Here is a 23,311-nt window from a genome sequence, read left to right as displayed (position 1 = left end):
GGGCAGTCATGGCATCCGACCTGACACAACTCCTTCGCTTGGCTAATAACCGTGGAGCTGGGGATCGGAGTTCAACTCCCATCACTGAACACTCATGAACGGGCTGGGAAACGAAAGCATGGGACCCCCAAGACCTGTCCCTGGGAAGCAGCAGTTGAATACAAGCTCCTAACACCTTCCGTGGCCCAAGGATCCCACACGCCAAACTCTGCAGCACATGGTCCCCACGGATCGCACGTGACACAGGTCAACCACCAGTCCCCCTGGAAGTTGGCTTTCCCTGGCCCTGTCCTCTTTCCCCAGGAAGCTTCGCTTTTCAGTGCACCAGCAGGGGGCGTCCTTGCCCTTTCACTTGGCCCCCTGGGGGGCCAATTGGCCCGTTGCTTGTTCTGCCTTCTGCCCAGCTCAACCCAGGAGCCGAAGGCCAGTTTCCCAAATTAGGCATCCATGTGGCTTCCCTGATTTTCTCCATACCTGCTGTACTATTATTTACAGGACATTTTTCTTTGTCACTCACATTTTTTGAAAATCCAACCTCCCCTCGTGTTTTTGTTGTGTTGTGTTGTGTTGGAGGGAGAATCTTGCTATCTTGCCCAAGCTGGTCTTGAACTCCTAGGATCAAATGATCCTTCTGCCTTGGCCTCCCAGGTAGCCAGGACTACAGGTGTGCGCCACCACACCAGGCAATATATACTGGAAAGAAAAATGCCCTTTTTGATAAAGGTCCTCCTGGCAGGCTCTGCTTGCTGCCGGGACCCTTGCACTCGCACCCACAGGGCTGGCTTTACAGGAGGTCAGGATGTGAGCAGAAGAGCACCGATTTCCCCCTCTGAAGTTGCAGTTGGGGTCTTAGGTGGTGTGGCCACATTTTAGCCACTGGGTAAAGACGTGTGAGGCTTTGTTTTATGGGGTGAGGGCCTGAGATGGAAAGGCCAGAGTCTGGAGTGCGGGAATCCTTGAAATGAGTGGAGGAGCCATCCCTCCTCTTGCCCAGGTGACAGAGAGGAAGGGGCTGTCTTTCCAGGTCCAAAGAGAAGAGGCAGCTGGGGCCTCCGGGCAGACAGGGGGGAAGGCCTGGGTGGCATGGGGGGGACCAAATCATTGCAGGTGACAGGTGCAGGGGCTTTGGGAAGGCACGGGGATTTCCCTTGCAAAACTCATTCAAACAGAGAGGGAATTTGATCCTAAGGAGCGCCTGAACTTCAGAGCTACCCGGAGGCCCAAGACTGGAGGGCAGGGCAGAAGAGATGCCTGGAGGGAGTGGTTATTGCACTTGTCACTCCAGGAGTCTCTGAGCAGTTTCCTGGAGGCTCAGTTATTCGTGGCTCCCAGCTCCATCCTTCTGGTCTTAGAATTGCTTTTCTGGGGATTATTTCTGGGTTGGGAATCTCCTTAGTGTTTTGTTTGTTTGAGACAGGGTCTTGCTATGTAGTTCAGGCTGGCTTTGAATTCACTGTGTAACCCAGGCTGGTGTTGAATTTCCAGGAATCCTCCTGCCTCAGCCTCTAGAGTGGTGGGATTACAGGCGTATACCATCATGCCCAGCCCCTTAGTGGCTTTTGTTTTTCGGTACTAGAGATTGACCCAGGGCCTTCATAAGAACTACCTACCTAGCCCTTTTCAGTTTTTGAGTCAGTGTCTCACTAAATTGCCCAAGCAGGGTTGAACTTGCGACCCTCCTGCCTCAACCTCCCAAGAGCATGTGTCATCGCACCCATAGCTTTCGGGGGACTGCTTGCAGATTTTCATTCTCAGTGAAGTGTCTTCCTCTCCCTGTCCACCACAATCCCACAGCTCCCCGTCAAGGGCACTTCCAGGGCAGAGTGAGGGTCTCACAGTTGCCGGGGGGTGGCAGAGAAGTCCCCGTTGGGACCTGGGACCAAAAGCCAGGCGCTGAGAGGGGAAGGAAGTCTTGGGTAGCGCGCCCTGCCTCCCCAGCTGGTCTAAGCAGGGTGATAAGAGGAGTAGGTTAGGTAAGAGGAAGTGGGCTGGGGCTGAGCGGGGCTGGGACTGAACTGCTGGGGACAAAGGCAGCGTGAGGGTTGTGTACCCCGAGGGGCCCGGAGCATCTGGAGCAGCCCTCCTGCCACAGGTCCTGGGGTATGGCGCCCACGGAGGTGCCTGGGAGAAGCGCTCAGTGGAGACAGGCAGCCAAGGGAACTGGGTGGGCGCCGGCTGGGCAGTGCAGGTCCAGGCCTCAGAGAGACGCAGAGGCATGGTTGCCTCACCTGACCCTCATTTTCATGGGAAGGAAGCATTGAGAAAGAACTAGGTGTTTTGTTAACTTTGCTTATTCAAAACACTTAATCCCAGCTAGGCCCTGTCCCCATCTCCTACTCCCACCTCTGGGATGGTCTCACCCTCTGGGGACAGAATCCCTGCCTTGGAGCCCACCCTTGAGGACTCCCTTCCCCTGTGAGCTCCTTTTACCTGTTCTCAGTCTCTGAGCCCAAACAACAGCATCCCCCCAGGTCCCCAGATTTCTCTTCTTGGGCTCCCTGGGACCCAGAGGGCCTGGCTCCCAGTCACCCAGCCCTCATGACCTGCCTCTCAGTTCTGGGTTGCGCAGAGAAGGAAGCCTGAGCAGGAAGTGCTGAGGCATAAGAGGAAGGCGGGGGTTCTACGAGGGGAGCCGGGCGCCCTGGGCAGGAGTGGGGGCTGCAAGCAGGGCAGGAGGAGCTGATTTACAAGGCAGATGGGCCTTGGGCCAGAGCCCTGAGCCCTGCATCCAGCCACTGCTGCCCCGTGAGCTATAAGAACATCCAGACTTCCGGACCAGCTCTGGGGGAGTGCCCTGTGAGCCCAGCCTGGCTCCCCCTCCTGTCAGCCTACTTCTTCCCTCCTCCTGCCAGCCTGTGACTGCCCAGCTTCTCCAAAGAGGGACACTTGGCATCATGTCTCTGCTCAACCCTGTCCTGCAGCCCCCCGAGGTGAAGGCCTACCTGACCCAAGGGGAGCGCTTCATCAAATGGGACGATGTGAGTAGGGCGGGGCCCCTCTGGCTGCTGGGGACCTGGGTGGTGGAGACTGAGGGTTGGTTTATGTCTCCCAGGGCTCAGGCGCCTGTGTGGCTTGGCCAGGCAGCTGGTACTTTTCTGGATAAACAAGCCTGGGGACGAGGTGTATGTCCCTGGCTGCGGTGGCCAGGCTCTGTGTCTAGGAGTGAGGAGGAGGTGTGCTGCCTGGGGGTTCCAGAGAGCTACTTTCTTTGGATCTACATCCGTCCTCCCCACCTCTTGGCTGCAGAAAAGCCGGGATTTGGCTCCTGACTCAGCCTTGGTGTGAGGAAAGCACACCCCAAAGCTGAGACAGGGTCCCCTCCCGGCACTGATACCCTCTTTTTGCTCCAGCAAAATTTCTGAACCCCATTTCTGGATTTCTGAACCCCATTTTTCCCCTCCCCACAAGGTGCATTGGGCCTGACACAGGGAAATATTACTCTTTCCTCAGCAACCGTCAGGGCAGCCCCCAAAGGCCCATGGAGCCAAGCAAAAGCTGGAGCTGCTGCTCCAAGGGCCTGGGAAGGGCTGGAGGGACTTCCGCTTCCCCTTGTTGTTGAGGCCTGGTCCTGACTCCCACCAGTCTGTCTGCAGAGGAAGGGGAAAGCATTGCTTCGCCCTGCACGCAGTCTCCACCGTCTGCTCCTTCCTCAGCGGGAGCCTGCTGCCCAGCCTCTGGTCTCCTGGACCCTGAAAATACCACCGAGGGTTAGGGATTCTTTCAGGCCAACAGGGAGAGCCATGTGGGGACCTTCCTTCAGAGCAGGGGTGCTGCTGGGATGGCCTAGTTGGAGAGAGGGCTGAGGTGGTCCCAGGAAGGTACAGAGGCTCTGCCAGGGAGGAGAGGGCCTTAAGCCTGCTTGTCTGGCTTAGGGGTGGGATTTGGGGGACTGGGTCTAGGTCCTTTAGTGTGGAAACAGGCAGAGGAGTCTCAGCCATGACTGTGGGGAAAGGCCCTGTGGTTAGCTGCTTTCTGTTTCCCTAGCATGAAGGTGGTATGTTCCAGGAGCCCACGGGATGAGGGAAGTGGCTTAGAATGAGAAGGGAAGTGGTGTCTCTCAGTTCCTCTGAGGAGTATGCATGACCTGAGTGGACAGAGACATGCTATGTGGCCTTCTCCCCAACCTGTGCACCTGGCTGGCCCTTTCTCCTCTCTAAAGTGGGGCCCTTCATGTTCCCTGGATCCTGATTTGTATGGGGAGGAATGTCGCAAGCCTCATCAAGGGGCACAGGCTCATCTGAGACAGGCTGAACTCTCAGACTGCTTTTAGCCCGGGTAGCAGATGACGGGGCTGTATCATGCCAGTCAAACAAGGACACTGCACAGGACGTAACCAGACCGTGATTCCACGTCACCTCCCACAGCCCCTTCACATGTGTAGAGGGAGCAGCTCTGCTAGCGTGGAAAGAAACCCAGCGAGCCACCGTCCACCTCCTTTTCCCTCTGGTAACTGTCCAGTGGTCATCGCAAAACCCACTCCTATTCCGGAAACTACTTAGACCCAGAACTCCAGCCTTGCTTTAGACTCCTTGCATCTTGCTCTCATGCCCCTGGGACTGGCTTCAGGGGAGGCAGTCCCTCTAGAATGGGGTGAGATGGCCCCCTGCTCTGGGCCCCTCGAGGTGGGGTGCAGGTGGGGAAGAGATAACAAAGTTCATTCTTGAATAGCTGCTGTCATAAACGGGCAGAAACCTAAAGCTTATTTTTCCTCCAGTGGGCATTTGATGATGCTTGGGAGACCCTCCCCCCCAAACTTGAGACACCCTCGCTCTCTCTTCAGGAGGTTACGTGCAATTACAGTACTTCTGCAGCCCTTTATAACGGCTTTTATCTTCCTATGGCTTTGGACTCTGTGTTTCTCTCCCCTTGTGGGCCCGCACCAGACCCTAGAAATGCCCCAGCAATGCTCTGGCAGTGCAGACAGCCCCAGCATGTCTCTGCTCTGCTGGGCTCCATCTGATATGCCCATGGCTTCAGAGATCACACCAGCTCCACAAGTAGGGCTGAATTGCTCTCTGGGCCTTAGGTCAGGGGTCAGGCACCCTGGAGCTCCTTTAGGAGGGGCGGGATGGAGCATATAACTTTCACCAAGATTGGCTTCTTTACAAAATCTTTCTCCTAAACCCTAACAGACTTTGATCATTTTTCTTTGATCATTTCCTTTACAAATCTTATGTTTGGTTGGTTTTGTATACAATAACTATCATGTTTTTTTGGAAACTTCAGTTGTAATATTTATATATATATACACACATGCATACAAATGTGCGTATGTTACTAGGGATTGAGCCCAGGGCCTTTGTGTTGAGCTATATCCCCATCCCTTTTTTTAAAGTTTTGAGACATGGCCTTACTAAGCCACTAAATTGCCTAAGCTAGACTCTAATTTACTGTCCTCCTACCTCAGCCCCATGGAGTGCTGGGATTATATGTGTGTGCACCACCACATCGGGAGAAATTGTCATTATTAAACTAAAAAGTAGTCTATGTGTTGTGTGAGTGGGACTGGAATTTAGAAGGCGAGATCATTCATTCATTCATTTGCTCTTCCAATAAGGCTTGGCTCAAGCACCAAGCACCAAGCTCATGGCCTAGATTATTGTCTTGAGTCCATCAGCTCCCAGGGATTTCCTGGATCTGCTTCCAGTCTATGACCCCCCAAGCCTCACCCCTGCCACACACCCAGACTGTTATAGCACATTTCCAGGACGGCTTTCCCAAAGGAGTGAGGCATGGGCTGGCCCGTGTTTCAGGTCAAAAAAGTTTGGCTGCTTTAGTTTGGAGGTGGGAAGACACTTGGTTACTCCATGGGACAGTTGGGCAGAAGGGCTGGGGGCAGTCATGGAGGGAGGACAGGTCACAGCTGGATTGTGTAGGCCTTTGGCTATGGGTACAGGAATTTGGGCTCTTGGTTCTGGCTGTATCAAGCTCTCTTAAGTGGTAGCAGGGGCCTTAGGGGAGAGAAATTCCATCCCTTTGGTGGAGCCATGACTTCTGGGAACTTCTATTTGGGATTAGAGGGAAAACTTCTTTTCCAGAGATGCCATCTCCAATCCGCAATCTATTCTAGTTCTTATTTCTAAAGAATCTGGCTTCAGATTCCTGGAATAGGTGCATCCTACATGAGGTGATGAGCTCTGAACCCGCTAGTGTGGGCCAGGGAAGCCAGGGCTGAGGTCCTAGAGCAGATAGCTGACCCTTTTCTCTTCAGGAAACTGCAATAGCCTCCCCAGTGATCCTCCGCGTGGATCCCAAGGGCTACTACTTATACTGGACATATCAGAGTAAGGTGAGGCGGGAGGCCCCTACCCACCTTGGCCCTGAGCTCTTGCTCACACAGTGAGCCCAGCCAGAGTCCTAATAGCTGGGGTGGAGGTGTGGATGCTGGGGAGTGGAGAGTGGCCTGGAAGGGTGGCACTGGAGCACTCTGGTGGACTGGACTGTTTGGGAGAGAGGTTGTAGTCACTCCAATAGGATGGGATCCAGATGCTCCAGCTGTGGCATCCCCTACAGAAAGAGAGAAAGTACAAAGAGCTATGGCTGAAGGGCAGTGTTCTGACATGGCTCTGGGTTACTCACTCCCACCAGGCTCAGAGATAAAAGACCTCATCAGTTGGGAGGAAGGAAGGAAAGGAAGCTGGAGAGATTCTAGAATGGTGGAGGGGAGACTTCAGGCCCCAGCTCCTGCAGAATGGACCAAGAAGAAGGGAGGGCCCTGGGCCCCCCCATGGGAGAACCTGACTGATGGAAAGGGAAAAGTAGGCACCAGGTGGCTCTAGGCAGTTTTGGCATCTAGAGAGATCAGTTGGCCAAGATTTGAAGGGGGGTGGAAGCTCCCTGCTCCCTATGACCTAACCTTTCTGCATCCCTGCCAGGAGATGGACTTTCTGGATATTTCTAGTATACGGGACACTCGTTTTGGGAAGTTTGCCAAGATTCCCAAGGTAGGTAGGTCCATAAGCAGCCTAAATTCAGAGCAGCTACCAGCTCCTGGGGCAAGGAGTTCTTGTTGGGGGGTGAGAAGCCTAGCCTCTAGAACAAGGGACATGGTTCCTGGGATGGGCAGCGAAGATCCCAACCTGAGCCAAGTAAGAGTTGTCTCGGGCTTGCTCAGGCTCGCCTGGCCTCTGAGCTTTGGAACTGGGCACAATGAACTGAGGTGGAGAGGGTGTGGGAGGAAGGGCCAGCTCCTGCCCTTCGAGCATCCTGCACCATCTGGATGGTACCGCTTATCCCCCTGCCCCAACTGGTTTGACTATATTTGCCTAATGCTGTAGGAAAATTGGAGAAAGGGATTAGTTGGAAGCAAGGTTCCCTGAGCTTGGAAGCTAAGAATCCATCTTCAAACAAAACTGGCAAATAAAATACACAGCTGCCCCCATGGCTTTAGCTCATTTCTTCCCGTGGGTCTCTCCTTTCTGTCCCAGCTGCTAGAGCCAGGGATAGGGGATACTAAGGCCTGGCCCCCAGGACAGGTTGAGATTCTGCCCCAGGGGGCTGCAGCTGGAGTGACTGAAGGAGAAGGACAGCAGGAACCTCTTTGGGTAAGATGAGGGGGTATCTCTGATCCTCACCACGTCACACATGCTGCAGAGCCAGAAGCTCCGTGAGGTCTTCAACATGGACTTTCCAGACAACCACTTCCTGCTGAAGACACTCACAGTGGTGTCCGGCCCTGACATGGTGGACCTCACCTTCCACAACTTTGTCTCCTACAAGGAGAATGTGGGTAAGGTGCGTGGGGAGCACCTGGCTTGGGTCTTGGTACTGGGGATGGCCTGGACTTACAGAGAGACAGGCCTGGGCTGCAGGGCAGTCCAGGCACCCTTGCGGTCAGAGGCCTGACTGCTGAGCTTTGTGGTCCTGCAGGACTGGGCTGAGGATGTACTGGCTCTGGCCAAGCACCCGCTGACAGCCAACGCCCCCCGCAGCACCTTCCTAGACAAGATGTAAGTGCTGCCTGCCTGGCCTTAGCCGTGGGATCTAGGAATGTCAGCCCCTAGCCCTGACTCGAGGCTGCTTTCCACCCCTGCAGCCTGGTGAAGCTCAAGAAGCACCTAAATCCTGAGGGCAAGATTCCTGTAAAGAAGTGAGTCTCTCCAGCTCCCTCCCCTTGTTTCCCAAAGCTCCCCAGTCCTTCCCTCAGCCTATGGCTCCTCTCTGCCTGGTTCCTTTCTCTCTCCTTCAGTTTTTTCCAGATGTTTCCTGCGGACCGGAAGCGGGTGGAAGCTGCTCTCACTGCCTGCCACCTTCCAAAAGGCAAGGTGAGCGGTTCCCCACCCCAGCCCATCCCTGGGGGTTCTCACTCCCACCAGGGGCAACTCTGCCAGGCATGATAGTGGGTGGGGAAGGCCAGAATGACATCAGTCCCATTGACAGCCTGGGTAGCCGCTCGTTACTGAGCCTGGCGCAGAGGCAGACCAGGGCAAGGGTTCAGAGCAGGTGGCCGTGTGGGGGAGGGCAGTGGTTGGCACGCTGTGTTCAGGGCCAGCCACAGAAATAGCTTGCGTTCCCATTCAAGTCTTGGGAATGGAGGTGAGAGTGAGATGAGGTCTGCAAGGATCTGACGGCTGCAGAAAGGGATGAGTTCCACCGGGTATCAGGGAGAACAGACCTAAAGTGGAAGCTGCCAGGACATAGACTTCAGCTCAACACAGAAAGGCAGTTTCCTGTTTCTTTTTAATTAAGCAATTAATTTTTAATTACAAGTTGTCAGCAGGATCACTCCATGGGGTGCCTTATGTGAATTACCAAAAAAGATTTCTCTGGGGTGGATAGGGCCCTGAGCCAGAGTCTAAGCCTGGCCAGAGGAGCAGATCACAGACCTGTGTGCCCCTGGGCCAGTGTCCTTGTGTAGGTCACAGCCTGCACCCCAGAGAGTATGTTCCCTGGCAAGAATTTAGAACCTTGTAAATGAACAAAACTAAGACCCTACTGGTTACCTGTTATTATGAATTCCAGGAGGAACTTCCCCTACAGTCACACTGGTGACCCGAGAGTAGTCAGTCCCTCTAGAGTCAAGCTTAGGGTGCAGGGGGCATAGGGAGGGGCTCCTGCTGCAGTCCCTAGGGCCCCCTCCACTTGCCTACCATTAGTACACACCACCTTCCTCTTCTTAAGTTACATCCTCCCTATTTATCTGCTCTCCTGGTGTCTCAGAAGAAGCCGCCTATCTATCTTCACTTGGTGCTGCTGCTCCAGAGGCAGAGATGGGCTTAGGGAGATGTAGCAAGACTCTTGCTCAGATCTTTTGCAAGCTAAGACCAGTGCTGGCCAGTGCTGGCCTTCCAGTATGATCCTGAAAGGGAAGCACAATGCAAAAGCAACGCCATTGCTGGATGCCACCAGCCTACTTCCTGTTTCTATTTCTACAACTTGCCTACTCTGGACATTTCATGTAAATGGGTACATAATTAATGTGGTCTTTCACGTCAGGCTTTATTCACTTAGGATGCTCTTTTCCAGATTCACCCATGTTGTAGTACGTATCAGCACTTCATTCCTTTTTACTGTGGAATCATATTCCATAGTATGGACATAACTTTTTTGTGTGTGGGTGTGTTTGTGAGACAGGGTCTTGCTGTGCAGTTCAGGCTGGCCTTGAGCTCACTTTGTAGCCCAGGCTGACTTTGAACTCACAAGGATCCTCCTGCCTCAGCCTCCTGAGTGCTGGGATTACTGGCGTGCGCCACCACGCCTGGCTTGGAAATAACGTTTTGTTTACCTATTAACAGTTGATGGATATTTGGATTTTCTTTTTTTGGTTATCATAAATAACACTGCTACCAGTGTCCACTGTAACACTTGTGTATATTATTTTGTGTGGATATGTTTTCAGTTCTCTTAGATATACATATACCAGTGAAACTGTTGGGTTACATAACTATTTAACATTTTAAAGAGCTACCATATTGATATCTAAAATGACTGCACCATTTTACAGTTCCACCAGCATTATATGAGAGTTCCAGTTTTTTCACAGCCTGCCAATGCTATTACTATCTTTGAAACCATCCTAGTGGGAGTGGAGTAGCATCTCAGTGTGGGTTCTTTTGTTTGTTTGCGTTGTTTTTTGATCATTGGTATGTTTATGAGACTGTTACTGGTTGCTATGTTGCCCCCACTGATCTTGAACTTGTGGGCTTATGTGAGTCTCCTGAGTAGCTAAGACTCTAGCTGTGAGCCATCACTCCTGCTCTCATTGTGGCTTTGATTTGTATTTCCCTAATGACTAATGATATTGAGCATCTCTTCATGTGCTTATTGGTCATTTGTATATCTTCTTTGAGGAAATAACTATTCAAATCCCTGCTCCATCTTCAATCGGGTTGAGATTTTGTTGTTTAGTTACCCCTTATCAGATACCTGATTTGTAAATATTTTATCCCATTCTATGGGTTGTTTTTTCACTTTCTTGATGGTGTCCTTGGCAGTGTAAAAATTTAATAAAGTCAAATTCATTCTTTCTTTCTTTCTTTCTTTCTTTCTTTCTTTCTTTCTTTCTTTCTTTCTTTCTTTCTTTCTTCCTTCCTTCCTTCCTTCCTTCCTTCCTTCCTTCCTTCCTTCCTTCCTTTCCCTTGTACTTTGGGCGTTTCCTCTTACTATTGTGGCTGTTATTTCAGTACTAGTGATCAAGCCCAGGTAGCACCCTACTGCTGAGCCATACTCTGAGCCCCTAATTGTTACTGCTGGATTGTCACTTCTTGCAATTCAGGATTCTGTTATTAGGTGTATATATGTTTATAGTCAAACTGCCTTTTTTGGGAAAATGTGTCCTTTCCTAAAAAAGAAACAAACTAGCCCACTGCCTTGGCAAGCTGCACCACTAACTTCTGACATCTCTTCTTCCTCATCCTGGTCCTTCTTAGTTCCAATCCTGTTCCTGCCGAGGGACTCACCATCCAAACAAACCAGCTCAGAGTATTCTCGATCAGCAGTCAAGACTTTGAGAAGTGGATGTCCAGGGTGTCCTCTATCTGGCTGCCTTGAACATTGTCTTTGATCAAGCCTCATTGTCCAGAGCTGGGCTAGGTTGTGGGTATTGACTCTGAGCAGGTGGGGCCAGAGGTGACAAGGTGACTATTCCCCCAGAATGATGCTATCAATCCTGAAGATCTCCCAGAATCCGTCTTCAAGAGCTTCCTCATGAGCCTCTGTCCTCGGCCAGAAATAGATGAGATCTTCACTTCCTAGTGAGCTTCTTGGGCCGGGCTGGGCATGGGAAAGGGGTGTCAGCTAGCAATCCCCTCCTCCTACCTGCCCTTCTGGGAATCTGGAGAAAAGGGTTGTCTCAGCCTCCAGGTCAAGAGATATGGACCTATGCTCCTCTCTCTGACCTGCAGCCATGCTAAGGCCAAACCCTACATGACCAAGGAGCACCTGGCCAAGTTCATCAACCAGAAGCAGCGTGACTCACGGCTTAACTCCTTGCTGTTCCCCCCGGCACGGCCTGATCAGGTGCAGGGCCTCATCGACAAGTATGAGCCCAGTGTCATCAACGTGCAGCGGGGTGAGGCCTAAGAGAACTTCTCAGCACCCCAGTTCTATTCTGTCCTGGCAGCTGGGCTGTAGCTTTGACATACATCCCTTGTCCCTTAGGCCAGCTGTCACCTGAGGGCATGGTCTGGTTTCTCTGTGGGCCAGAGAACAGCGTGCTGGCCCAGGACAAGCTGCTGCTCCACCACGACATGACACAGCCACTCAATCACTACTTTATCAACTCCTCCCACAACACGTACCTAACAGGTGGGCCCTGGCAGCCTCATTGCTGACCTCTCTGGCCAGGGGATGCTGTTGTTCTCTGGATCTGCGGGGGCTGCCCAATGCTGCTAACCCTGCCCACAGGGCAGACTGTACTAGAGGAGGGGCTGGCCTGCCCTTGAGTGATAGCCCTGCCCCTTCTGTGTCCTGGCGCAGCTGGCCAGTTCTCAGGCCTGTCCTCGGCTGAGATGTACCGCCAGGTGCTGCTGTCTGGCTGCCGCTGTGTGGAATTGGACTGCTGGAAGGGGAAGCCCCCTGATGAGGAGCCCATTATCACCCACGGCTTCACCATGACCACAGACATCTTGTTCAAAGTGAGCCTTGCATGATGGATTGGGGAGGGTGGCAATAGCAGTGGGGAAAGCCCTGGGCCAAAAGCTTTTTTAGTTAAGGGGAGGGAACCTGCAGGACAGGGATGTCTGGAATGCCTCAGACCAGTAAGGGGAATAAGGGTTGTGAACCAGGGCCGCCCAAGTGCGCCTCTGCATTGAACCTGGGGTGTTGGGAAAGGCACCTGGGGAAAGGGTGGGGAACCCTGATCTTTCTACTGAGCCCTTTCTCTTCCAGGAAGCAATTGAAGCAATTGCAGAAAGTGCCTTTAAGACCTCCCCCTATCCTGTCATCCTGTCATTCGAAAATCATGTGGACTCGTACGTATCCAGCTCCATTCAGCCAATTCTTTATCAGGTCCCCAGTCTCCTACCTGAAGCTGTCCCACACCTCAAGCTGTCCCAGTCTCTAACCATGCATCCATTTAACTCCATGGTCTCAACACAGGCTCTTGGACCTGTGTCCCTGCCTCCTTCACCTCCCTCACCTGGGTCCCTGATCTGGTCATTAGCACACAAAAGAATGGGCAACAGGGTTGGAGCTGAGTCGCTGAACCCCACTCTCACTTTGCTCCCTACAGGCCCCGCCAGCAGGCTAAGATGGCAGAATACTGTCGGGTGATGTTTGGAGATACGCTGCTCACAGAGCCCCTGGAGAAGTTCCCAGTGAGTAGGCTCTGCCATGAGGCACCTGGGCCCAGCGGCTCACGGCACACCTTGCAGGCAAGCAGGAGATGGTGCCCACCCGCTCCCCTCTGCCCTCTCCGCAGCTGAAACCAGGCACTCCTCTGCCCAGCCCTGAGGACCTTCAGGGCAAGATCCTCATAAAGAACAAGAAGAACCAGTTTTCTGGCCCAGCATCCCCCAGCAAGGAGCTTGGTGGAGACACTGAGGGCAGTTGCCCGCCCAGTGCCCCCGCTGGGGAGGACACAGGTAAGTTACCAGGAGGAGTCGGAGGTGGCGGTGGGGGGAGGCATCTGGACTAGGAGACCCGGGGTGAGGAAGCCTTTGGGAGCCTGCTGACAGCTGTGTATGGCAGTGTGGGGTGCTGAGGAAGGGGCTGATCCGGAGGAGCAGGAGGTAGAAGAGGAAGAGGAGGAGGAGTCGGGAAACCTGGATGAAGAGGAGATGAAGAAGATGCAGTCTGATGAGGTGTGTGGGGGCGGGGGGTCCTGAGGCTCCTATGCAGAACCCTCGGGGTGAGGAGTGGGGCCTCCGTCGGGGGTCAGGGCTCTGCACTGTCTTCCCCTCCAAATTCCCCTCTGTCCCCTAGGGTACAGCCGGTCTGGAGGTGACAGCTTACGAGGAGATGTCCAGCCTAGTCAATTACGTCCAGCCCACCAAGTTCATCTCCTTTGAGCTCTCTGCCCGTAAGTTGGCACAGGGTGGGGAGCAGAGGGTGGACTCAGGAGCAGGGATCCTCCCACCAGAGCAGCTTGATAGGTGGAGTAAGGGAGGGGAGCTTCCCCTCCCTTGGCCTTGGGACAGTCTATAAATACCCAGCGAGGAGTCAGACAAAGGGCTGTTTAAGTGGCAGCGGCTCCCAGTTTCCTAGCACTGTGCCGAGGAACTTGGCAACAAGCAGAATGCTCTGGAGTGTGTCTGTGACAGGCAGGTCGTGATGGCAGGCCGCCTCAGCCTAGCTTGCCGGGGGTGGGGGGCGGGTGGGGATTGGTCTTGCGGTCTCCTACAGGTTCTGCGGCTGCCAAGATTGAACTGCACTAGGGCCGGTGCAACCCCTTCCCCTTCTACACAGCCCCCCATTTTCCTTGATCTGAAGACACGTGTGCTCTCTGGCCCCGCTGTACATGGCCCTGATAAAACAGCTCTTTCTGGATATCTTGTGTACAGCTGGGCCTCTGGGACACTGACTTCTCATCCATGAACCCACAGCCTGCACCCTACTTGAGCACACGCACCGTGTGTACACCCCTAGCATACACCTCTCCCTCCATGCCCTCAGCCATCACTTGTGTGCCGTGTTCCCGGCCATATCCCAGCACACAGGTTCCTGAGGCCCTGGGGTCTCCACACCCTCTGTGCCTCTCCTTTGCAGGCAGCACACCTCCCACCCCTAGTGTGTCCACTGTTGCCCACACATTTCCTACATAGGTTGGCCTCAGCGCCCCAGGGGTCAGGGGAAGTGCTGGGTTAGAGGCTTCTCTAGTGGAGGGAGCTGCCCCAAAGCGGAGGGTAGGGCTGAGGGAGAGGCAGCCCAATAAAGACCAACCCCCTCTTTCCTGCACAGAGAAGAACAGAAGTTATGTCATCTCCTCCTTCACGGAGCTCAAGGCTTATGACCTTCTCTCCAAAGCCTCAGTGCAGTTTGTGGAGTATCCTTGAGGCTTCGATATCCAGGGTCCCTGGCTGGGGTGGGCACTGGGGAGAGATCTGGGCACAGAGATCTCTGGGTGGGCTTTTTTTTTTTTTTTTTTTTGGTACCAGGAATCGAACTCGGGACTTTGCGCTTGCCAGGCAGGCACTTGTGCCCCTGAGCTATAACCTTGGCCGCTGGGTGGGCTTTTGGGTCCTCCTGGTAAAGAAGCCCCTGGCCGGGCTCCTATACTCAGTGACAGCTACAACAAGCGCCAGATGAGCCGCATTTACCCCAAGGGCACTCGCATGGACTCCTCCAACTACATGCCCCAGATGTTCTGGAATGCTGGATGCCAGATGGTTGCCCTCAACTTCCAGACGATGGGTGAGGGCACTCTCAGGTCCTGCGATCCTGCCCCTGGGTCTGCCCGTTCCACCTTCACGCTTCCCGGGGTTCCTGGGAACAGAGTGGGTGTCCTAGTGTTTGTTTTGGCTCTGCAAGCACTTGGGCAGGGGTGAATACATTAGCTCATGCTTCCACGGTGGCTCATGTATGAACACCAAACTGCAGAGGCTGAGAGGCTGACACGGGGCCTGGCTGCCCTGCCAGCGTGTGTCTGCACGAATCCCATCCCAGCTGTCAGATTGCTCATGTCATGACTCCTTGCTGACCTTTCCTGAAAGGGGCCACTCTGCAGAACTAGGCTGAGTCCTTGCCTCCAAGGTCCACCCAACTCCCCCATGGCCGGGACAATGAAGGCTGGGACGTGTAAGAAGTAGAGGCTGGGGACAGACCCAGGCTAGACCTCTCCCACTGTCTCCGACCCCCAGACCTGCCCATGCAGCAGAACATGGCATTGTTTGAGTTCAATGGGCAGAGCGGCTACCTCCTCAAGCACGAGTTCATGCGCCGGCCGGACAAGCAGTTCAATCCCTTCTCCGTGGACCGCATCGACGTGGTGGTAGCCACCACCCTTTCCATTACGGCAAGGCCTGAGGAGGACAAGTGGTGGGGTGGGGGAGGTCTGGGATCTTGAGGAGAAAGGCCCAAGGGCCCATCCCTCTACCCCAACCCCCTCCCCTGCTAGCCCCACGACTTCAGTCCCAGCCAGCTTGCTCTCCCATGCAGTCACAAGTTGCCTTGGAAACTGCCTCCTCCTCAGCACTGGAGGCTGCTTCTTGGTCCCCATGGAAACCAAGGGGAAGGGCTGAAGCAGGGGTGGGGGAGGGGAGAGGGAGTGGGCAGAGTGGGGCGGCAGAAGCCCAGGCCCAGGGAAAGGTACTGTTCCCTTCTTGGCTGGGGAGGGAGGTGGGGCAGCCCTGCCCTGGTCCTTAGAGCTTAGCTGTAGCCCTTGAGCCTCATAGCCTTCACATGGTGGCCAGAGCTGAACGGGGCTTTTCATGATACCCAACAATGGATACTTCACCTATAGGGAACCAGAGCCCCAGGTGCTTGGAGAAGAGCCTGGGTTGGGTCTGATGCTGGGCTCCCTGGTCCCCACCCCAAGGTGATCTCTGGGCAGTTCCTGTCAGAGCGCAGTGTGCGCACTTACGTGGAAGTAGAGCTGTTTGGGCTTCCAGGGGACCCCAAGAGGCGCTATCGCACCAAGCTGTCACCCAGTACCAACTCCATCAACCCTGTCTGGAAGGAGGAGCCCTTTGTCTTTGAGAAGGTGTGGGGCTGGGGTCTGTTTACTGGTAAGAGGAACGAACAAAGGGGACTCTGTCATCTTCCTCCTCCTCTTCCCACCTCTCACCTATACCCTCCTCAGTTTACAGAGCACCAAGTGCAACTGTTAGACTTTTGCTTGGTGGGCAGGTTGTCTGTGTGAGTACACGTGTCTGTGTGTGTGCATGTGCCTGTGTTAGGATTAGAGGCAGAAGTGTGAACTTCTGGTCCTGGGCTCAGGGTCCCATGGGATCAAGGGGGTCTGGTGCCCCACTGGACCCTATTTAGCAGAGCTGCCAAGGGCTGTGTGCAGCTCCAGCCCTTCTCCCCAACGCGAGACCAGCCATAGCTGAGCTACGAGGGCGTCTTGTACATGGTCTGGATCTGCCCTCTGCCTGCCTTTGCTAAATTTAGCAACACGTGCCAAGTCCTCACCCTGACACTGATTTCTAGAGCCAGAGAGACCCTGGCTTGGCCCCCTTCCTTCCCCTCCCCCAGACTGTCCTGCCCTAAACTCTCCCCAGATCTTGATGCCTGAGCTGGCCTCCCTCAGGGTGGCTGTGATGGAAGAAGGCAACAAATTTCTTGGACACCGCATCATCCCCATAAATGCCTTGAATTCTGGTAAGGAGAGGGACCCTTCTTCACTGTACCCAAGAGGTCTGTGGCCAAGGCCTGCACAGGGGGCCGGTCTAGAGCATGGGACAGTCTCAGGGAGGACCCCCATCAACTCACTTTCATCCCCTTGTGGTCTTGGCCCTAAGGTGGAGGCATGAATAGAGTAGCTCTCTCCAGAGAGCTGACAGAGGTGGCAACTCTGTCCACCTACTAGGTTGCCCATGATTTTCTGGAACCACTGGTTTCCTTTCCCAAGCAGCTGACACCTATGTGTGAAGGCCTCATCAACACATTCTCACTTAATCCTTACTTAACCCGAGGAGGCGCACACTATCCCTATTTCATAAATGAGGAGTCTCAAGAGTTAAAGTAACTGCCAGGCATGGTGGTGCATGCCTGTAATTCCAACACTTGGAAGGCTGAGGTGGGAAGATCACCATGAGTTTGAGGCCAGCCTGGGCTACATAGTGAGTTCAAGACCAGCCTGAACTATAGAGTGAAACCCTGTCTCAAAAACCAAAACTGAGTTAAAGTAACTGCTTGAGATCACACAGCTAGGAGGTGTCATACCAGACTCAGACCCTGCCCTCTCAGATTCTACTGCCAGATCTTGAGTGAGGGTGGTTGGTGTGCAGTGCTGGGTAGGAATGGGCTCTGGCCCAAGATCCACACTATCACGTTCAACAGGATACCACCATCTGTGTCTGCACAACGAGAGCAACATGGCCCTCACCATGCCTGCGCTCTTTGTCTTTCTGGAGATGAAGGACTATGTGCCTGACACCTGGGCAGGTAGGGGCCTATGGCATACTAGAAGCCCAGGCTGTCCATCCCCCAGCAAGCCTCCAGATCGCAGGGTGGGTGAGGACAGGGGCCCTTCCAGGTCCAGCTCCAAACCTGGGGCTGGTAATGCCCTGTGCTCCAGATCTCACTGTGGCCCTCGCCAACCCCATCAAGTACTTCAATGCTCATGATAAGAAATCTGTGAAGCTCAAGGATGCCATGGGAGGTCTGCCTGAGGTCTGTGCTGCCTGGACCACTGCCAGGCACCCCAGGAGCTTTGCCCTTTGTGTGGGAGAATAGGGGCCAGGGCAGAGCCCCAGCTTTGGGAGAGAGGCTGTTGGACCCACCTTCTAACCGCTCTCCTTGCACAGAAGCCTTTCCCATTTGGGGGACCAGTTGCCTGTCAGGTCAATGGGGCACCAGTACCTGCAAGCAATGGATCCAAAGGTAGGCACTTTGGGGTCCACTTACTTGGGGGAGGGGGCTCCACCTCTACCACCACATCCCTAAGCCCAAAGGATGAAGACTTTCACCTGAGGAGGGAAGGGCTGTGTCTGAAGCCTCAAGGCTGGAAAAGTGCACTGCAGGGGGCTCATTTTGAGGCCCTCAGGGAGTGGGGAGCCCACCTGAGCCACAGGCCCTAGGACACCCACCAGTCCATCCTGTCCTTCTGCAGCAGCAGGGGCCAAGACCAGGGAAGAAGCCATGAAAGAAGTTGCAGGTAAGCCCAGCCTAGTGACCCTGGGCATGTAGCTATGGAGGGCCCTGGGTTCTGGGGGGCTTGCCAGGGAGGGGAGCCTGGCTCGGCAGCAGCACACCTCAGCCTGACCTCTGCAGAGCCGAAGACGGCCAGCATGGAGGAGCTGCGTGAGCTGAGAGGCATCGTGAAGCTGCAGCGGCGGCAGGAGAAGGAGCTCCGGGAGCTAGAGCGGCGGGGCGCACGGCGGTGGGAGGAGCTGCTCCAGCGGGGAGCAGTGCAGCTGACAGAGTTGGGGACACTGGGCTGCAAGCTCCGCCAGGGCAAGGGCTCCCGAAAGAAGAGGTAAGGGGCACAGTGGCAATCTGCCTTCCAAAAGCACAGCAGCCTCGGACTCAGGGCCTGTCCCCCTGTGGCTGCTGCAGGACCCTGCCCATGGAGGACACCACAAGGACCTCACCAGGCAGGGGCTTTGAAGGCATGGACCCCCGCATGCAGGAGCTCAAGGACAAGCTGGAGCAGGAGCTGCAGCAGCAGGGCGAGGAGCAGTACCGCAGCATCCTGAAGTGCAAGGAACAGCATGTGGCAGAGGTGCCAGCCTGACCAGCTCTACCCCCTCCACACAGCCAAGGGCTTCTCACTGAACCCCTCCTTCCTGCCTTCATGTAGCAAATCACCAAGATGATGGAGCTGGCCAGAGAGAAACAGGCCTCAGAGCTGAAGGCCCTCAAGGAGACCTTGGAGAGGTAAGGCCGATCCTTCACACACCTGTCCCTGCTCCCCAGCAAGCGCTTGGTCCCTAAGAACAACTGCCTCATGCCTGTCCTCCTGCAGTGACACCAAAGAGCTGAAGAAAAAGCTGGAGAACAAGAGGCAGGAGCGGGTCCAGGCCATGACCAAAACCACCGCAGACAAGATGGCCCAGGAGAGGTGAACCCTGGAGGGATGGCAGGGTTCACTCTAGAAGGAAAAAGGCTTCCCTACAAGTGGGTCCTGACTGTGCAGAGCAGGCCCCACTCTAGAAGGAAAAAGGCTTCCCTACAAGTGGGTCCTGACTCACTTCCCAGAGGTTTGCCCTTCCCTTGGCCCTTGAACAGCTGCTCCCAGCTCTATCACCTCTGATCAGAGAGCATCCTCCTGAGGCAAAGCCCAGAAGCCAAGTGTCTTTGAGCAGAGATCAGCAATAGAGGGAAGATAAATACAAGGAGAGAGTGAGGCCAAGGGCCAGCGGCCTGTCCACTGTCCCCTACCTGTGCTGTCATGGACACCTTGGACAGTGTGGTTTAGTGAGGGGGCTGTCTCCTCAGAGGGTCTCAGGACTCCTAGTGGCCACCTCCATCCTCCTTGGTACCCCATGCTGGCCCCTCTGCAAGTTCCTAGACCTGTGATGGAGATCCCATCTGTCTATATCTAGAGGAGATTTTACCCCATCCTCTCTAGAGGGGCCACCTGCTCTTTCTAAAACTCTGATTATACCAACAGGTTGAAGAGAGAGATTAACAACTCCCACATCCAGGAAGTGGTGCAGGCCATCAAGCAGGTGTGTAAAAGGTCGTGTCCTTCCTAAACCATGCCATGTGCTTTCTTTTTTTTTTTTTTTTTTGGTTTTTCTCCGGTACCGGGAACCGAACTCATGACCTTGCGCTTGCCAGGGAGGCGCTTTTGCCACTGAGCTAAATCCCCAGCCCGACACATGCTTTCTTCATAGGTGGTCTTGGTGCCAAGTCTTCCAGTGGGTTAACTAGGTTTATAGCTAGATTCCAACTCCAGCAGTGTGGGACATGCCATCCTGACTCCCTGCCCCTCACATCCGCCCAGATGACAGATACCCTGGAGCGGTACCAGGAGAAACTGGAAGAGAAGCAGGCGGCCTGCCTGGAACAGATCCGAGAGATGAAAAAGCAGGTGACAGGACAGCTGTCCCAGCCCCTATGGCTCTAGGGTGGGAAAGGGTCTGGCCCCAGGGCACCGCCAGTCAGGAGATCATTGAGGCCTTTCAAAGGAGGCAGTTCTACAGGTCTCTGCTTGTTCCCAGAAGCCTTGGTGAGTTCCGCTACCCCACCTCCCACTCCAGTCTCCTGGGAGCTCTGAATAGCGGTTATCTTCTTGCTCCACTGTCCAGGGAAGGGAGGGAAGGTGGGCAGAGGACCCTTCCTGAGCTAGGTGTGCTCCTTGGTGTCCCCACAGTTTCAGCAGGAGGTTCTGGCAGAGTATGAGGCCAAGATGAAGGGCCTGGAGGCCGAGGTGAAGGAGGCGGTGAGGGCCTGCTTCCCCTCTGAGGCCGAGGACAAGGCTGAGAGGCCCGGTGAGGCCTCGAGGGAGCCCTGTGAGCAGGAGCTACTCACAAACAAGGAAGACACTGAAGAAAGCCGCTTCTGATACCCCTACCCCACTGGGACAGTTAACAAGGACTATCAGACCCTTCTCAAGGACATGGCTCTATCCCCCAGGAGGAAAGGACACCAACGTCTCAGGCTTCCAGAAGCTGGTGCTCCTTCAACACTGTAGCTCTCTCCTGTGCAGCTTGGCTAGAGGCGAGGCAGGAATCAGATACAGCAAGCAGGGGCCAATCTGGGGCCTATAACCTTCTCCAGGCTGACTGCCTGGTGCCCATCCTTCTCCCAACCTCTGGATAAGTATATATATCTGTTGAGGGCAAAAGAATATGGACTGGGTATAGGAAATGGAGTACTGGCCCTGCTCTGCCTTTCCTAGAGTGCAACTAGCAATACCCTACCCAGAGCTCAGCTGCCTTGCCGGAGGATGGACCGACACCTGGAACCTCTGGCTTTGCACTGATGGTTCAAGTAAGACCAAGCTCCAGCCCCTCCTGTCCTGACCTGGCACCTCACCAGGCTTCCAGGCCACACCTCAAGCCTGCCTGCGCAGGCAGCATCGTCAGCTCCTTAGGCAGAGCCTGGCACTACCTCCAAGTCCTGGGACCGCTGGCCCCAGGTCTCCAGCTGGGGTCCCTGCCTTGAGCTTCTGCCTGTGCAGGGTGAAAGCTGCCATGGAAAAGCTCCGCAGCTGACTGGCCCTGGGAGGGGGCTGTGGGATGTAGAGCTGTGGCTGATGGGGAGTGGAGGAAGCTGACTTCTCCACGCTGAACCTGGAACACCCCTTCCTAGGCCTGGCACATACCCCACTACTCAGACTACCTGACAAGGTCAGCATCATTTTGTCTTCCAAATTTATGAGGTTTATTTATTTTTTTCTCCTTTCTACTCCTACTAAAGAAACCTGACTCAGTATTTCCTGCCTAAGCTTGGCCTCTGTTCCACAGCTAGGAAAAGGATACAGTGGAGGAGAGGGCCCCAAAGTGAAGCTGGCGGGGGGAAAAGACATTGAGTTGAGCTGAAGGGGAGACCTCTTCCAGAGCCCAATGAAATGGCCCTGTCTCTGGGTTCAAAGAGGAGTCACTTCCTCTTCTGCTGGCCCTGATGCCACAGCCACTGAAAAATATCACTGCCTCTTCTCTGCCCCCACCCAGATGTGGCCCTTCCTTGCCTCTGTCCTCAGGGCTGGAGCAAAAGAGCCTAGTGCCAAGGTATCCCCACCTCCTTATGGTGCCATTTCCTGCACCTTCACCGTAGTCCCAAATCCCAAATGGGCCAAGCATTGGCTTGGGAGAGGGAGGGTGGAGTGATTCTGGGAAGAGTTGTTTTTTTATCAGGTGGTTACAGCAGGTGCTATTACCTGTGAGCACCTGTGCCTTCTAAAAATAGGGACCTCTAAGGCCCTACTAGTCCCTGGCTACACGGTGAGGCTAGAGGACCTGCTCATTCACAGGACTAAGGCCTGGTATTGATTAGCCTGTCCCCGCCCTCTGCCCATACTGGATACTGCCTGGGTGCGACACCTATAGCCCAGAGCATCGCCCGGCCTATTCAGGCAGTCAGATATCCCCTCTCTCTCTCCCCACCCTCAGGCCCTGGCGTAGAGCTCTGTAAGGATGGTGGTCCAGGCCTAACTCATAGAGCCAGGAATGTGGGCAAAGGCCGGAGCCAGAGCCAGTGCAAGTGCAGCACATAGGCGGCAGCCTCAGCTGTTGCCAATGACTGCCTTCCCCTTATCTCTCTGCCAGGCTGGGTAGAGTCTGTGCCCCAGGTTGGTGTTAGTAGCCCGGAAATGAGGGAGGGGATGCAATCCTGCTTCCTGGAGAGGACTGTGCACAAAATCCTATGAGGCCAGACCTGGATACCCATCTCCCCGCTTCCTATTCTCGGAAAAAAGGGCAAGGTCGCCCTGAGTAAATGCCATCTCTGGGCCCGGGAGATGAATTAATCTCTGGCCGCAGGAGATGTGCAGAGGAAGAACTGATGCCCTCCCCTGGGCTCTGAGGCAGGGGACAGGGCACCTGGGTTCCATCCCTGTTGTACACCTACGAGGTAGGGTCCGGCTCCCTTTTCACCTTTCTCACAGAGGGAAGGGTCCCTTCTCCTCTCCTGAGCCCATTGCTGACTCAGTGCCGGGTCCCCCGCTGATTCACCCCACCTCCTGCGCCCCCTAGTAGCTTTCTGGATCTCCCAGACACGTGCCATCAGGCCCAACCCTGCCAAGCTGGTGCAACGTGACAGGGTGAGGGGGCTGGTGACACTTGAGAAGGAAAGAAGGGGGCCTGGGAGGAGGACAGGTGCAGACAGAGTGACAGACTTGCAGACTGAGGCGCCTCTGGCAGGAAGCCCTTTGCCCGCCTGGGGCCTGCCGGGGAGAGGCTGGGCAGGTGGGAGGGGAGGGGGAGTATGGAGCGCCTGCCCCCTGCCTGCCTCGGCTCCTTCTCCTGTCAGCCTTCAGCTCAGGAGCGACAGCTTCTAATTCTGGCTGTTGGTGCCTCTGTGCTCTGCAGTCAAGTCTCAGTTTTTTTCAGCTTTGCTATTTCTTTTTTGTTCAGAACATAGTGAGCCCTTAGGGGAGAGAGTCAGAGCAAAGGCTCCAGGGCCTGAGACCTGGCCCTGCCACCACCCTACCCACCGCAAACCTGGCAGGGTTGGCTGCGCCAGCCGGGACAAACAGAATCAGCTGTTCTTCCAAAGGGAACCTGCCCTAGACTCTGCTCTTTCTTGGAACTGTCTCCATCACCACAGGGAACAGGGGCGTAAATGAAGCTGAGTTGGCTCCAGGATGGGAGGAGGGGCTGTT

General features: G+C 54.8%; 1 protein-coding gene across 5 annotated transcripts; it reads left to right on the top strand.

Annotated features, from left to right (window-relative positions):
- Window positions 1-2,005: 2,005 nt before the first annotated feature.
- Window positions 2,006-21,423, top strand: Plcb2 (phospholipase C, beta 2). Of its 5 annotated transcripts, none has more exons than XM_013512599.1 (32): window positions 2,010-2,978; window positions 6,212-6,289; window positions 6,876-6,944; window positions 7,594-7,734; window positions 7,870-7,949; window positions 8,036-8,089; window positions 8,189-8,264; window positions 11,092-11,192; window positions 11,343-11,509; window positions 11,599-11,745; window positions 11,917-12,074; window positions 12,328-12,410; window positions 12,671-12,755; window positions 12,860-13,022; window positions 13,129-13,241; window positions 13,363-13,459; window positions 14,338-14,422; window positions 14,666-14,790; window positions 15,237-15,367; window positions 15,914-16,078; window positions 16,599-16,698; window positions 17,380-17,484; window positions 17,618-17,712; window positions 17,847-17,922; window positions 18,152-18,196; window positions 18,313-18,517; window positions 18,598-18,763; window positions 18,842-18,918; window positions 19,007-19,102; window positions 19,655-19,712; window positions 19,991-20,077; window positions 20,360-21,423. In XM_013512599.1, exons 1-32 carry the CDS (start codon window positions 2,895-2,897, stop codon window positions 20,549-20,551), a joined length of 3,504 nt encoding a protein of 1,167 aa, XP_013368053.1. In that variant the 5' UTR covers window positions 2,010-2,894; the 3' UTR covers window positions 20,552-21,423. The 5 variants fall into 5 exon arrangements, with proteins under 5 accessions (XP_013368054.1, XP_013368053.1, XP_005381286.1 ...); XM_005381229.2 differs by having other exon boundaries at window positions 15,237-15,391; window positions 18,155-18,196; XM_005381228.2 differs by having other exon boundaries at window positions 15,237-15,391.
- The last annotated feature ends 1,888 nt before the right edge of the window (window positions 21,424-23,311 follow it).

The sequence above is a fragment of the Chinchilla lanigera genome, unplaced genomic scaffold (assembly GCF_000276665.1).
Source record: "Chinchilla lanigera isolate Chin_1 unplaced genomic scaffold, ChiLan1.0 scaffold00015, whole genome shotgun sequence".
NCBI lineage: Eukaryota > Metazoa > Chordata > Mammalia > Rodentia > Chinchillidae > Chinchilla > Chinchilla lanigera.
This window is presented reverse-complemented; position numbering and strand designations above follow the sequence as displayed.

Bases quoted from the DNA above. Each gene is read 5' to 3' on its own strand.
- Plcb2 (XM_005381228.2), top strand. From the start codon at position 2,895: ATGTCTCTGCTCAACCCTGTCCTGCAGCCCCCCGAGGTGAAGGCCTAC. The intron at 6,945-7,593 runs GTAGGTAGGTCC...CACATGCTGCAG, and splicing joins AGTTTGCCAAGATTCCCAAG to AGCCAGAAGCTCCGTGAGGT. The intron at 13,460-14,337 runs GTAAGTTGGCAC...TTTCCTGCACAG, and splicing joins CTCCTTTGAGCTCTCTGCCC to AGAAGAACAGAAGTTATGTC.